Here is a 15,483-nt window from a genome sequence, read left to right on the forward strand (position 1 = left end):
GGTAATTTCACTTCTGCTGGTGTCATTGTTGGAAATGTCTTACTCACTTATGGCTAATTGTTCTGAATTGTATATCTATCTTGGTCTCCATTTGTATCAGTCCAGTCCAGTGGCAATAGGGAGGTCAATTTATTTTGCATTTGGCAGGAGTCTGTTGGTGACTTTGGCACTGGATGTGGATGGACGTTAAATTTCATAACCATGCGGGTGTTACATCCAGGACGAAAGGTCAGGACGAAACTGGACAGCAGTTGAGCTTATGAGGCTAAACATGGCAATGTGAGGTATGATCTTGGTAAACACAAAAAGATCAATGAACAGAGATAGTATGAAATCAGTGTAAAGCAGAGATATGCCGAGTTGATGAAAAATTATGCTTTTGGGAAGAATTTGATTCACCATAAGATTAGTATTCCTCTATGTAGATATTCCTTCTTGGAGTGCTGAAGTGTGGTGTAAGAATGAGCTTCACTTGGTTTTCCATTCATCACACCATTGGCTGATCCATGAGAAAACCCTTAGTTCTTGGAGATTCGTTAATGATTGTTGCTTCACATGAGATGTCATCATCCCTTGGCCTTGCATCAGAGTTTGCATTCCTGAATGGATATTTGTTTTCATCAGATTCAAACACAAAACTGAAACCTGATTTCGACACCTCGAACCTAGCCTCCCCACTAGTGTTGTCGTCGTTCACACTAAACTCAAAAAAAGCTAGAATTGGAGCACATTGACTAGAATGCTGGTCTTCAAGATGTTTTCTGAGGTGCAAGCAGGTGTTTAAGCTAATAAAGACATGATCTGACTCAGTCGTATCTATCTTGTTTCCCTGTTCTGTCCAGCTTCCAACTTTCCATGTCGTTTCGGTGCAAGGCTCATCTCTAGTCATTGGTTTACAAGTAAATTTCACTGACAAGCAGTTGGTATGCACTCGGTCTGTTCTGGTTTGATATTGACAGTTTTGGAATGAGACAACAGCAGAAAAGGCTATCCCAGAGAGCTTATTGTACTTCCAATGCTGGGGCGATTCAAACTTTATCTTAGATCCGATTGCTTCGTGATAAAACCATGAAGGTACTTCACCTCCAGGAAAGCAGGTGCTGAACAAAATCTCAGGAACAAGATCCTGAATAGTTGTAGAGTAGAGAAATCAGTAAATCTGGGATTCCGAAAGATAGAGTGGGAGAAAAAACAGGAAGAGATACCTTATTGCAGTGTTTAAGTGCACTTGGTAGTAGCTGACATTTCCTCTGAGCATAGGTTGTGATTTCATCGTTTGCAGCTTGTTCCAAGTTGTGGCAGTTCGTGAAAATAAAAGTGGAATGAATATGCTCTGTTGCCATAACATGTGCAAGTGGTTGCGCAATGCTTTTTAGTGAGTTACATCAACGTGCATCTACGCACTGAAGGTTTGATGGAAGCTTAGGAAGATATGTAAGGCTAATACAGTACTTCATATCAAGCCATTTTAATCGAGAGAATTGGCTGATGTTCTCTGGGAGGCGACTTATCTTCTCTGCTTAAGCATAAGCGCCGCAACGAGGATATATTTGGCATCTCTTTGATAGCTGTTTCATCTAGAAGTAAGATCTCTAGACGGTTCATGTTTACCACAACTTCTGGAAAACTTTTGAGCTTTGAACAGCCAGAAAGTATCAGTTCTTGAAGAGCTTCAAGTTCGCCAAGACTGTCAGGAAGTGTTTTCAGCTTCTTGCAGCCTTTCATGTTTAATAAGATAAGTCTTTGGAGATTCCGAATGTCTGAAGGAAGTTCCTTTATCGCAGTGCTATCCAAGTATATCGTTTCTAGCTTTTCTGAGATAACTTTAAATACCTTAAATTTTGAACAGTCACTGAGGATGAGAGTTTCTAGAGATATCAAGTTGATATCTGGAAGATACTTAAGACTTGTGCAGCCTCTGAGGTTTAAGAAGACAAGACACTTCATATTTTCCATATCCTGGGGCAATGTGTCCAATGCTATGCAGCCCTCAAGGTTCAATTCTTGAAGATTGCGAGCCTCGGCTAACCCCGACAAGGTACTCAACTTTCTTGAGTGGTTGAAGTCAATCCATTTAAGTTTCGATGCATCCTGTCATGAATGAAAAAGAGAGTCAGCCACCCTAACACGAGTCACGACACTATTATCCAAGATAAGTGAAAAAGAATAAACTGATTACACACACCTTATCACCCTCCCAAACTCGTGTAATCTCGCTGTAATGAAGCTTAAGGTCAACAAGATTTTTCGGGTTGAAATCTGGTGGGAGTTCTTTCAATGGGAATTTCAGCCAGTGGAGACATCGCAACTCATACAATGGGAGCTCGAGACCATCAGGTAATTTTAACATAATGTCATGATCACATTCTTGAGGACAATAAGTTTTGTAGATTTTTAGGAACCGTATATTGCTCATCAAGATAAATGCTTGACTGCGTAAACTCTTATTCATGTTTACATCAGCCAAATCAAGGAAGATAGATCTGACACTAGAAGACCCCTATTAATCATTAACAAACGGGATATGAACAATTAAAGTAACCAAAAAATTACAATGCATGCAAGAAGTTCAGATTACCTCACTGTTGTCTAACACATCAAGTATGGTATGATGGTCCCATAATCTTCGTCGCCCTTTCCCATCAGGAGCAGATGCTTCTCGACCAAGTTCCTTAGAAAACATATGTAGTGTATCGTGCATCTCTATTTTGCCGGAAGATATGGTAATCATGAACTTGTTCACGAGTTCTGCTATTTCAATCATGGAGTCAATGGAGTTTGCACCATATGAATCCAATATACTCGCTACATAATATTTGTCCATTGACCTGAAGCATGCTATGTCAAGAAGTGTATCTTTTTGTTGCTGATTAAGTCCATCGTAACTCCCTTGCCAGACACTTTGAAGCATTTCGCTAGAGCTTTGTGTTGGCATCTTCCTTGAGGTTCTCGCTCGACCTTTATGGTGCTGACTCAAAGCATCCAACTTCGAAAACCAGAGAGACTCGTCTTTCCCCAGAAGCTCATCACCCAATATCTTTAGAGCCAGTGGATTTCCTTTGGTGTAATGCACAAAATCTTTCGACAGCTTCAAGAAATTCCAAGCATTGCTTTGATCATCAAAGGCGTAATGGGTAAAGTGTTGTAAACTGTCTTTATAACTTAACCGAGGGACTTCGTAAATATCATCGACAAAACCATGTACCAAGGACGTATCCCCTGTTGCAATGACGATCTTGCTTCCCTGTTTAATCCAATCACATTTTCCGAGTATAGCAGCTATTTGTTCCTTGTTACTGACATGGTCGAGAACAACAAGTGTTTTGGTTTTCAGTAGTTGATCCTTGTAACCTTCATGAGCAGCCTGGATCATCTCAAACTTGGGATTCTTGACCTTCACTAAATCTTCGAGGAGTATTGTGGGCAAGTAACTCAAGCCCTGTTCCCTAGAAGTTTCATGGATATCTAGGATTAACACGTGGCTCAAGAATTCGTTCTTGAGTTTCTCGTATAACTTCTTAACCAAAGTGGTTTTACCAATGCCAGGCATCCCCACAACTCCAATGATACGAGTTGTGTCCTCAAACCCGAAGCATAACTTCTCTTCTAATTGCTTTAGACGCAAGTCAATTCCACAAGAACTCTCAAGTTTTTTCTTGTGTACTGTTGGGGAAAGAACAATACCTTCTGAGGGATTGGGAGGTGTCCGTGAAATGTTATTCAACGCTTTCTTAACCTCCTTGACAACTCTGAAGATGAGATCGTCCTCATCGCTGTGAACAAATGAGTGACATGGATCTAAGTTTCTAACTTTAAAATTTTTTTTTTATTGATATATCGATCAAGCTAAGTTAACTAATGACTTAAAATTTGTTACCTATTCTCGCATAACACGAATCCCGTTAAGAGAGGAATAGACTTTAAAGCTTCTGTCCAGCTGTTTTTGGTCTCCTCGTCAATAAACTCAACAAGATCCCTGAAATTGTCACCGAACTCACCTTTTTGTCTTTTAACAGTGGCAGGCTCAACTTTGTAAAAGATTGGAATAACCACGAGCTTGCCTTGCTCCCTACACTCCTTCATCCTCGCCAGCTCCTTTAAACACCAGTATGACTCTGTGTACCTCGGGGAGAATATAGCTAGCGCAATCTTCGAACCTTCGATTCTTTTGAGCAGGATATTCAGATCTTGGCCCATATCTTCATCTGTGTCAATGAAGGCATTGATTCCATTTCTTTTTAAGCCTTTCTTGAGATGACTGACAAAGTTGTAACGCAATTCCACTCCCCGGAAGTTAATGAACACTTGGTCTTGAGATGGCTTAACGTATGATTTGAACATCGAAGAGGAGGAAGAGCTTGCCATCACTGTCTCTCTCTCTCTGGTTTTAGTTTTCTCAAGACTGAGAAAGTGTAAACAATAAGTCAACCCAATCCAACCCAACCCAACCCAACCTTCTTCTTTCACAAAAAAATGATATTATCTCAGTTTATTTTTCTATAAAAAAAATAATAATTGTACTAATTATCTTTGACGAAAAAGACTTAAACGGTCCATATACAATATTTCTGCTTCGGTCTCGCAAGGCTTACGAGTCACGATCATGGTGGATTACGAGAAGAGTAGTAGTAGTCACAACGTCAACATCATCTGCGAGGAGACAGTAAGGTGCTCCTTCGTCAGCCACCTCTCAGCCGCTTTACGCCGCGAAGGCATCTCTGTCTCTGTGTTTGCGTCGGATACAGATTTCGATGAGGGAGCTAGGGTTTCGGTGGTGGTTTTCTCTGAGAACTACGCTTTCTCCCTTCCTATGCTTGAAAATTTCTCCAAGCTTCGAAGCAACAGCGGCCACGAGGTGATCCCAGTTTTTTACGGTGTTGATCCATCGGCTGTGAACCCAAATCACGACTGGCTTCCACTGCACATGGAAGGACACCATTCAATGTAATTTTATACTTTCAACCTTGTTGGATACATATAGTTAGGATTCAGTTCACTGAGCTTGTGAGAAAGCCGCAAAAATGGATGAACGAGAAGAGAACTGGATTTACTAATCCTTAATCTCTTTTTGTTTTGTAGGGATTCAAGTAATGTCATACGCAGTGACTCCCAACTCGTGGAAGATATCGTCAGGGATGTTTATGGGAAGCTATGTCCTACAGAACGAATTGGAATTTACACGAGGCTAATGGAGATTGAAAACCTGCTTTGCGAGCAATCTTGGGATGTCCGAAGATTAGGTATCTGGGGCATGCCTGGCATAGGCAAGACGACACTTGCTAAAGCAGTATTTGACCACATGTCCGTTGACTATGATGCTTGCTGCTTCATCGACAACTTTGATGAACAACTTTGTAAGGCGGGACCTTACCGATTGCTTGAAGAAGAAATCGGTAAAACCATTTTAGAAGAAAAGTTTGGCATTAGTAGTTCTTACATCACAAGACTGAGCATCCTAAGGGATATGCTATGCGATACAAGGATTGTTCTTGTTCTAGATGATGTGCGCAATCCTCTACCTGCAGTGTCCTTCCTTGAAAGGCTTGATTGGTTTGGTCCTGGAAGCCTGATAATCATAACCTCTAGATATAAACATGTGTTTGCCCTTTGTCAGATCAGTCAGATATATGAGGTTCAGGGTTTAAACAAGCATGAAGCTCTAAAGCTGTTCTCCCGAAATGCCTTTGATAAAGATGTGCCAGAACAGAATGACAAGGAACTGTCAATGAAGGTAATTGACTATGCTAATGGAAATCCGTTAGCCCTCTGCATTTATGGCCGAGAGCTGAAGGGGGAGAAGAAGTCAGAAATAGAGGCTGCATTTCTCAGGCTCCAGCAATGCCCTCCAAAAAAGATTCAGGATAGGCTAAAGAGTGTTTATAGTTCACTTGGTGACAATGAAAAGTACACCTTCATGGACATTGCTTGTTTCTTCAAGGGAGAAAATGTTGACTATGTGGTGCAACTGCTTAAGGGGTGTGGTTACTTTCCACGTGTTGGAATAGATGTTCTTGTGGAGAAGTGTCTGGTGACTATTTCAGAAAATACATTGCAGATGTATGACTTGGTTCAAGACATCATCCTAGATATCATTACTGGAGAAAGGATACAGATGGAGAGGTGCACGGCGCTGTGGCAACCTTCCCGCATCAGATATCTACTAGAAGATGATGAACTCAAAGCAGATATATACCCCAAAGAAACTCCTAAATGTCTCCTGGTATGTTTACTTCTGCTATATTATACATTATTTAGTTTTTGAAGATGAGCCCAATTTCTTGATCTATCTGCTTCCCTTGTTCTTACAGGTTGCTGAAGACGTCGAAGGCATATCTTTGGACACATCAAACTTGATATTTGATGTCAATCCTGATGCTTTCAAGAAGATGGTCAGTCTTAGATTCTTGAAGATATACATTTCCTACTCTGAAAATGTTCCTGGACTCAACTTTCCTAATGGCCTCAACTATCTGCCTTGTGAGCTAAGACTCCTTCACTGAGAGAATTATCCCTTCGAATCTTTGCCTCAAGGTTTTGACCTCGAGGAACTTGTTGAACTCCATATGCCTTATAGTCAGCTTAAGAAACTCTGGGAAACAACCAAGGTAAGCAATATATCTTTCTTCACCCGCTTAACTTATTACAGTTCTGTTATAATTTTTTTTTTTTTTTTTTTTCAGAACCTTGGGATGTTGAAGAGGATTAAGCTTTGCCATTCCCGGAAGCTAGTTATATTTAGTGTACAAGCTCAGAATATCGAGCTGATTAATCTCCAAGGTTGTACAAGATTGGAGAATTTTTCAGCCACTATGAAATTACAACATCTTCGAGTTTTAAATCTCTCAGGTTGCAGCAACATTACAATTTTCCCAGGGCTTCCACCAAATATCGAGGAGTTATATCTCCAGGGAACTAGCATAGAAGAGATACCAATATCCATTCTGGCCCGCTCCTCCCAACCAAACTGCGGAGAGCTTATGAATCATATGAAACACTTCCCTGGTCTTGAGCACATCGATTTGGAAAGTGTAACAAATCTTATTAAAGGTAGCTCATATAACCAAGGTGTTTTTAAGCTTGTCCGCCTGAATATGAAAGATTGTTTTCAGTTGCGAAGTCTGCCTGACATGTCCGTTTTAGAATCTCTCCAAGTTCTTGATCTGTCTGGCTGCTCTCGCCTTGAGGAAATTAAGGGTTTCCCAAGAAATCTGGAAGAGCTCTATCTTGCTGGAACAAGCATACGAGAATCGCCAGAGTTTCCTGAAAGTTTAGCATTCATGAATGCTCATGATTGTGACCTTCTGAAGTCAATTCGTTTGGACTTTGAGCAGCTTCCGAGACACTACACGTTCAGTAATTGCTTTAGATTGTCTTTAGAAAGGACCGTTGAATTTATAGAGAAAGGTCTGACTAGGGTAATTAGGTTAGACAGAGAACAAAATCAGGTATTTCTCTTATTGACATTGTCACATGTGCTTACTTTCACATACATGTATTGCTCATCTAATGGAATGTGGCCTTGATGAAACAGGAGCACGTTAAAGCACCGGCATTCAACATATGTTTTCCTGCAGATTCGTGTCCGCTGTACTCATTTCAGTGGCAAGAATGTTATTTTGTTAGAGTAGCGCTTGCTCCTTGCATGCGAAAGGCTCTGTCAGGGTTTGCTATGTCAGTTTTAGTATCATTTCGGGATGATTACCACAATGCCGTAGGTTTAGGCATTAGGTGCATATGCAGATGGAAGACGAAAAAGGGCACCTTTGATCTAATAGAGAGAGTATTCAAGTGTTGGGCTCCAAGAGAAGCTCCAGGAGTTCAAAAGGATCACATATTTGTCTTGTATGATGCCAAAATGCATGTAGGTCCTGGTGAAGGAATGAATCAAGTTATGTCACCTGATATACTGATATTCGAATTTCACACAGTGAGTGGGGAAAACAAGCCTTTGGGTGCTAATTGTGCGGTGACAGAATGTGATGTCAAGGTCATTATGGATTCAAAAGGTGATACAGTATTTAGTGCAGTTTCAAGAGCAAGTGAGGAGAATATTGAGGAGCTTCCTCTTCCTTTCCCGAAAAAGCCAGAGGCAACTATTTGTTCTCCACCATTCAGCAATCCACAGGTTTATAATGTGGCTAGCAATGTAACGTCTGATGGCAGTGTGTTTTCGAGGTGGGATAGCAAGGTAAAATCAATATATAAGCTTTTTATTTGAGCTTATTTTTGTTGGAGGCACGTTGAGTCTCCCACGTATGGTTATGGTATATATGACTGATTTATTCGCTACGATGGAGCATCTGGTGTAAATGTAAAAACCAATATTTTTGAGTGTTGTAGATGTGAATATATAAATCTAAAGAAACCAAGATTTTTGAGAGAATTTTCTTGAAAAGTAAACTCGGGTGTGATCAGAGTAAGTTGCACAGAGAACTCATATTGGCAATGGTCATGTTTCCTGTTTATAATTATTCTCTGCAGAGAATAAGCAGAGAGCCTTTAGTATTAGAGTTTCTTGGTCCATGTGGACTTGAGTGTCTTTTGTTTGGTCAGATTGATGTGGAGAATTTTAGTGTTTGCTACTTAAAGTTTTGATATAAAAATGAAAGCTTAATGGTTTATGGGGCGGTTGATGCTAGAGTTGTAGTCAAATGCTCTGTTTGCTGGCGTAGCAATGGGGAATGTAGCTTCTAAAGAGTATAGTAAAGTACTTCGTTAGTGAGATGTTTGAATTTTCCCTTGCATTGTGTATTAAGGTGAAACCGCAGAGAGTGCTCAGCTCCTTAGTGAAACATTTGGTCTTAACACTCTATTGTAGAGTTTTAAGCTAAGTGATCTAAAGTGGGTCTGTTGAAGAATTCCAGCAAAAACATTGTTAGAAATGGACTCAGGTATGTGTTGATATTGTCTTTGTATGGGGATCGATTTTTCTTTCATCTGGCATGTATCTAAACCATATCTGGCATGTATCTAAACCATATACCATGAGATTTTATTAAATCCTAAACCATTCTGTAACACCCTAGTCCCTAAATACCAAGCCAAATCATCTATAAGATGAGAACAGAGAGATAGATGCACAATGAAGATACAAATACAGAGGAGTTCCAATGAATAAAATAGTGTGAAAACAGAGATAGTCGGGAAGGTCTTTTTATGGCTTGAAAAGTTGATGAACTTTAACACAAAAGAGTGGAATCAATACCATATGTCTGGGAAGAATATGATTCATCTGGGATGTACGTTACCAGAACTTTCAATGTAGGTGGGGGTCTGCCACTGGTCCTTTGGTGATTCATCGCCATTTGCTTGATCCTTGAAACAACCATTATTACTTAGAGTAATAACTTTTGTGTTACCTTTGACATCGTCATTCCTTGGGACTGCAACTTTGTTCTCTTCAGGTTCAAACACAAAACTGAAACCGGATTTCAAAACTTCAAACCTAGGACTAGCTTCCCCACCAGTATCAGCTGTCACACTAAACTCTATGGATGCCTTGGTCGAAGCACATTGAGGTGGACCTTGGCCTTTAACAGGTTTAACGAAGTCCGAGCAGTTAGTGTAGCCAATAATGACGTGCTCTGACTCAACCGGGTCTACTTCGTCGTAATGCTCAATCAAACTCCCAATCTTCCAAGTAATGCTGGTGGAAGAGCCCTCTCCAGTGTTTTGCTCACAAGAGAATTTAACTGTCAAGTTGGCATGATTTTGAGAATTCTGGAATGAGACAACAACACATAGGGCCATCCCAGAAAGCTTGTTGTGATTCCAGTGAGGAGGTAATTCGAACTCCACCATAGATCCAATTGCATTATAACAAAACCATGAAGGCATTTCACATCCAGGAAAGCTAGTTGAGAAAAAAATCTCAGGAACACAACTCTGCAAAGTTACACAAAAGGGGAACATCATTAACCTCGGTTCCAACAAAGTTATACAACAGGAAAATCTCAAGGGAGAGGAAGAGAGATACCTTATCGCATAGTTTAAGTGCACTTGATAGCAACTGACACTTCATTTCAGCATATGCTACAATTTTCTCCTTTGCATCTTGTTCCAATTCATTGCAGTAAGTGAAAATGAACGTGGAGTTAATAGTAGAACATACCAGTGGTTTTGCAACTGTTTTCAGTAAGGTACAGCCACGTACATCTAAACACTGAAGATTTGGTGGAAGCTGAGGAACATGTGTAAGAGTCTTACAATACTTCAAATCAAGCCACTGAAGCTGAGAAAATTTCTTGATTAGATCCGGAAGGCAGCTGATCTTTTTATTCATGCTTAAACACAAATGCCGCACTGAGACTATTTCTGGTATCTCTTCTAAGGATGTCTCATCCAAAACCAAAATCTCTAAACGGCTTAAGTTCTCCCCACTTTTAGGAAATTCTTCGAGCTTTATACAACCAAAAAGTATAAGTTCTTCAAGAGCTTTCAGCTCACCAAGACTTTCAGGGAGCCTTTTCAGCTTCTTGCAGCCTTTCATGTTCAACAAAACAAGTCTTTGAAGGATCCGAATCTCACAAGGAAGTTCCTTAATTTCAGTGCCATCCAAGTATAGAGCTTCTAGCTTATCTGAAATGACCTGAAATGTTTTTAATTTTGAGCAGTCACTGAGGATAAGTGTTTTCAAAGAGATCAATTTAATCTTTGAAAGAGACTCTAGACTTGTGCATCTTCTCAGGTTCAAAGAAACAAGACACTTCATGTTTTCCATATCCACATGCAACTCTTTCAATGCCGTGCAACCTTCAAGATTTAATTCTTGAAGATTTCGAGCCTTTCCTAACCCCGCCAAAGTGTTCAACTTCTTTGAGTAATTCAAATTGATCCATTTTAGTTTTGATGCATCCTGGGAAAATGAAAAGAACATAAAAGGATCAATTTATTATACAAAGAGTCAGACAACACCCCTAGAAACTATATATCCAAGTAGATTTAGACATACTCAACTGCATGCATTGGAGTATATAGGGACCAAGAAAAGAGAGAGAGCAACTAGTGTATTGTTACACACCTTGTTATCTTCCCAAACTCGTTCAATCTCGCTATAAGGAAGCTTAAGGTCAACCAAATGATCCGGGGTTAAATCTTGTGGAACTTCTGTCAACGGGAATTTCAGCCAGTGGAGATACCGCATCTCATTCAGTGGTAGATGGAGTCCTTCGGGGAAGGTTAATTTAATGTCACTTTCACAATCTTGAGGACATTGAGTGCTGTAGATTTTGAGATATCGTAAATCTCTCATACTGGCAAAAGCATTCTTGTGGAAGCACATTTCTCTTGTAATATCAGACAGGTCAAGAAAGATAGATCTGACATTAGAAGCTCCCTGTTAATGAGTGACAAACAAAAACAACAACACAAATTACAAACGAGTTACCTAAATTTAAAAGAACCTTGAAAGAAAAATATAATTTTAGACAACCTTAGGGGATGTATTCAAAACAGAATTTGGAAGGATTTTGGAGGATTTATGATATTCTGGATTTTAGGAGATTTACAGTGAGTTTTTAAAGTAGTTTGATGGATTTATTATTATTTTCTATTTTTGAAAAAAAATAGTTTGTGATTTGATGAGATTTGGTGAGACTTAAGTGGGTTTTTAAAAGATTCTCAAGTCCAAACGAGAGGTGTTCATATAGCATAACACAAAGAATACGTTGAACATATTCATATGTATAGAAGTTGGTTTTTGGTTTTTTTGGCAATTTGATCCGAACAGACACCACTGTAATTTGCATCATGAAGCCTTTAAATATAATAAAAGCAAACGCGAATATATATAGTCTTATTTACCTTATTTTTTGTCAGCACATCAGTTATGGTGTCATGGTGCCACAACCTATGCCGCCCCTTTCTATCTGTAGCAGTAGCATCTCGACCAAGTTCCTTGGAGAGCATATACAATGTATCATGCATCTCTACTTTTCCAGCATAGATATTAATCATGAACTTGTTCACGAGGTCTTCTATTATATTACTAGAGCCATCTGAATCCAATAAACTCGCTACGTAACTCTCATCTAGCGACCTGAAGCAAGCTATGTCAAGAAGTGTATCTTTTTCTTTTTGACTCAGTCCATCATAACTCCCTTCCCAGACCCTTTGAAGCATCTTGCTAATGCTTTGTCCAGGTGGACTTTTATGGTGTTGATTCAACAATGCATTTAGTTTTAAACCCCAGTGAGTCTCATCTTTTCCCAAAAGCTCCGCACCCAACATCTGGAGAGTAAGTGGATTTCCTTTGGTATAATGCACGAAATCTTTCGACAACTTGGGGAAATTTCCTCGCCCGGGGCCGGGAGCACCTCCTTCGTGATCATCAAATGCAAAATGGATAAAGTGTTTTAAGGCGTCTTTGTCGCTTAATGGAGGGACTTGGTAAGTATCATTGACCAAACTTTGTATCATCAATGACTTATCGCTTGTAGTAATGACAATCTTGCTTCCTTTCTTAATCCAGTCGCATTTGCCGAGAAGAGCATCAATTTGTTCCTTGTTAGTGACATTGTCAAGAACAACAAGAACTTTGGTTTCGTGTAATTGGTCTCTGTAAGCTTCGGATTCAATGTTGGGATTCTCAACTTTCAATAAACCTTGCAAGAGTAACGTGAACAAGTAATCTAACCCGTATTCCTTTGAAGTTTCATGGATATCTAGGATTAACACGTGTGTCAGGAAGCGTTTATTCCACTTCTCATATAGCATCGTAGCGAGAGTAGTTTTACCTATACCGGGCATCCCAGCAACACCGATGGTACGAGTTGTTTCCGGCAAATGATCAAAACTTAACATTTCTTCTAGTTGCTTAAGTCGGTGTTTGATTCCGGGAAAACTTTCATGATTTTTCTGGAGTCTCTGGGGAGATACCTCAAGATATTCTGGATGATTAGGAGGACCCTCCGAACGTCTAATTAAGATCCCTTTAACGTTTTCGATAATTCGTTCGATGGCTTCGTCCTCATCGCTGCAAACATTTAATGGTAATTGAGATGAGGTGATTCTAGCTTAGTTTTTGACATCTCGAGTAATTAAAGGAGTTACCTTTTCTCATCCAACACGAAGCCAGTTGAGGTAGAAACATCTTCTAAGGCTTTCTTCCATTTTTCCTTTGTCTCCTCGTCCATATACTTCATCAGGTTCCTGAACTTATCGCCGAAGTCTCCCTTCAGTTCTTTGACAGTGACGGGCTGTACCTTGTAGAAGATTGGAATCACCACGAGCTTATTTTTTCCCCTTCTTTCGTTCATCTTCGCAAGCTCCTTCAAACACCATTTTGACTCCGTGTACCTTGGAGAGAATATGGCTAGCGCGATCCTCGACCCTTGGATTCTTTCGAGCAGTACATTCAACTGTTGGCCCATCTCTTCATCTGTGTCTATGAAGGCATTGATCTGGTTCCGTTTTAATCCCTTCACAAGATGGCTGACGAAGAAGAGGCGGAGTAGCTTGCCATGTCAGATTTTCTAATTAACTTACATTCCCTCTGGCTTTACTGCTCTTGAAACTGGAAGACCAAACATTATTCTCTTCTACTCTGCTATCGATCTTAATTAGGAGACTTGAAATGATAAGTCAATACTTGTGTTATTCACCAATCTAGACTGTATACTAAAAAAATATTAAATTAATTTAAAAATAGCATAAAAACTTAACATATTATATTATGAAATTAAAAATCTTCGATAAAACATCCTATATTATTAAATGGAACGACCGAACGAGTATTATTTACAGAATTTTATATTTAAATCCCAGCCGGGTCGGTGGTCCATTCTACAAGAAAATATGATCTGGATTTGTTTACTGACGGGACACTCTCGTATATATGAGAAAGAAAGCTTAACTATAAGATAGAAAACATTTAAACCCAACCTTGATCGCGAACCAGACTATCTTATGGATCAGTTGGTCGGCTCGACCCTTGGAATCCGGAAAAGATATGTAAACATTTTGTTTACTAATAATGTGTACATACTAGGTAGGAATTTGACCCGCGTTATCTTTTTTATAATATACTAGATTAGGACCCGTCCGATGTGCGGGTTTAGACTTTTTGAAATAAAATTAAATTTAATAAAGAATATAAAGTAAATATTTTTAATAAGTAAAAACTATCTATAAAAATAAATAGATACACTAAAGTGTCCAATGTGATATTTGGTGTTAAAGGTGCGACTCTGCGGTTGAGACTATTAATCACGTTTTTTTGAATGCTCTTGCTCGTGTGAAGTTTGAGATTTATCTTCGACTCCGGTCTCGTTATATGGTTTTCAATATGGGTCGGTGTACTCGAATTTGGATTTTGTTTTCTAGAGCGATGCCTCTCAATAGGGCAATCTGGAAGGCCATAAATAAATTTTTTTTTAAAGGTTTAGAGATCGAGACGAATGATATAATTGTTTAGGCTTTGGGCGATAAGTTAGCCTGGGAAAAGGCGCTCTCTTTTACGGCAGTCATGTCAGCTCCATCTCCATCTTCGAATGTCCATGTTTCTTCACCTCGTTGTCAGATTGATGGTTCTTGAAAAGCAACCAATGTGCATTTAGGATTGGGCTGGTGGTGTTGCGTTGGTGAGGAGCGAATCTTTTTGTTGGGGGCCAAGTGTCTAAGACGGAGCCTCTCCCCCTGCATTCGAAGTTAGAAGCGTTGTTGTGGGCCATGGAGCGGATACATGCTGCAGGGATCACTTGTCAACATTTCCAGACAGATTGTGCTGAGTTACTCACTATGGTGCAGTCTCTTGAAGATTGGGCGTTCTTTTCCAACTTGCTCGATGAGTTTAACTCGCTGGAGTCCTTCCCACTATTCTCCATCTCTTAGATTCCGCATGCGTCAAATACGAAGGAGATGTCTTGCTCTTGCTTCGCGTTCTCTTATCTCTGAAGTTTCTTTTGTAAACCCCTTCCCTCCGGTTTGGGCAACTAATTGTGTAGATGAGTTCAAAGTTATTAAAATTAAATTGAATATAACAAAGAATATATATATTTAATTATTTTCGTAAGTAAAAACAATGTATAAAAAGTAAAGAGATAAACTTTTAATTATAGAAAATAGTTATTTTTTTTTGCTATAATACACTAACGTATATCCATTTACAAATCTACTACATATCTACATTAATACTAAAAGTGTATTTGTACACGTAACTATATTTTACTGTTAAAAACTACTCTTTAGTCTTTACTACTCTACTACCAACAAATTGTCTTTATGAACACATTAAATAACTTGTTATATGTCTCTTCACTTTAACACTTTTATAGTTACATAAACACATACGTTAGTCTTACATACTCCTATGAATAAATTATTTGATTCGTGAAAAAAATATGAGACGATCTATTTATATTTTCGTTTTTTTTACTTCAACAACCTTTTTCTTTATGTAAAGGTGAGTATTTATATTTTTTTAGAAACAGTAATTAATTGTATAAGTTTCACAATCATTTTCTTTTATCTTAAATAAAAAGTAAT

The 15,483-nt window shown here is 39.1% G+C and overlaps 2 protein-coding genes and 2 pseudogenes across 4 annotated transcripts; 2 read left to right on the forward strand and 2 right to left on the reverse strand.

Moving 5' to 3' along the window:
* Positions 1–176: 176 nt before the first annotated feature.
* On the reverse strand, positions 177–4,365 carry LOC104706084 (disease resistance-like protein CSA1; annotated as a pseudogene). Its single transcript, XR_015564264.1, has 5 exons — positions 3,878–4,365; positions 2,579–3,773; positions 2,186–2,500; positions 1,206–2,091; positions 177–1,126 (listed from the first exon to the last, which is right to left on the reverse strand). The product of XR_015564264.1 is annotated as a disease resistance-like protein CSA1 (transcript).
* On the forward strand, positions 4,270–8,383 carry LOC104706085 (protein DA1-related 4-like). The gene is made up of 5 exons (XM_087462611.1): positions 4,270–4,944; positions 5,080–6,220; positions 6,309–6,605; positions 6,681–7,445; positions 7,532–8,383. The coding sequence occupies exons 1-3, from the start codon at positions 4,604–4,606 to the stop codon at positions 6,498–6,500; spliced, it is 1,674 nt and encodes a 557-aa protein (XP_087318737.1). The 5' UTR covers positions 4,270–4,603; the 3' UTR covers positions 6,501–6,605; positions 6,681–7,445; positions 7,532–8,383.
* LOC147939648 (protein DA1-related 4-like) lies at positions 6,564–8,346 on the forward strand. Its single transcript, XM_087460968.1, has 4 exons — positions 6,564–6,605; positions 6,681–7,415; positions 7,532–8,188; positions 8,341–8,346. The coding sequence occupies exons 1-4, from the start codon at positions 6,564–6,566 to the stop codon at positions 8,344–8,346; spliced, it is 1,440 nt and encodes a 479-aa protein (XP_087317094.1).
* A 670-nt stretch (positions 8,384–9,053) lies between the features above and the next one.
* LOC104706086 (disease resistance-like protein CSA1) lies at positions 9,054–13,583 on the reverse strand (annotated as a pseudogene). The gene is made up of 5 exons (XR_015564265.1): positions 13,051–13,583; positions 11,803–12,973; positions 11,021–11,335; positions 9,977–10,855; positions 9,054–9,885 (listed from the first exon to the last, which is right to left on the reverse strand). The product of XR_015564265.1 is annotated as a disease resistance-like protein CSA1 (transcript).
* Positions 13,584–15,483: the final 1,900 nt, after the last annotated feature.

The sequence above is a fragment of the Camelina sativa genome, chromosome 8 (assembly GCF_030686135.1).
Source record: "Camelina sativa cultivar CO46 ecotype springtype chromosome 8, ASM3068613v1".
NCBI classification, from domain to species: domain Eukaryota; kingdom Viridiplantae; phylum Streptophyta; class Magnoliopsida; order Brassicales; family Brassicaceae; genus Camelina; species Camelina sativa.

Coding starts and splice junctions, on each gene's coding strand:
- LOC147939648 (XM_087460968.1), top strand. CDS start 6,564: ATGCCTTATAGTCAGCTTAAGAAACTCTGGGAAACAACCAAG. Junction 6,606..6,680: donor AACTCTGGGAAACAACCAAG/GTAAGCAATATA, acceptor TTTTTTTTTCAG/AACCTTGGGATGTTGAAGAG. Junction 7,416..7,531: donor TAGAGAAAGGTCTGACTAGG/GTAATTAGGTTA, acceptor TTGATGAAACAG/GAGCACGTTAAAGCACCGGC.
- LOC104706085 (XM_087462611.1), top strand. CDS start 4,604: ATGGTGGATTACGAGAAGAGTAGTAGTAGTCACAACGTCAACATCATC. Junction 4,945..5,079: donor ATGGAAGGACACCATTCAAT/GTAATTTTATAC, acceptor TTTGTTTTGTAG/GGATTCAAGTAATGTCATAC. Junction 6,221..6,308: donor AAACTCCTAAATGTCTCCTG/GTATGTTTACTT, acceptor TTGTTCTTACAG/GTTGCTGAAGACGTCGAAGG.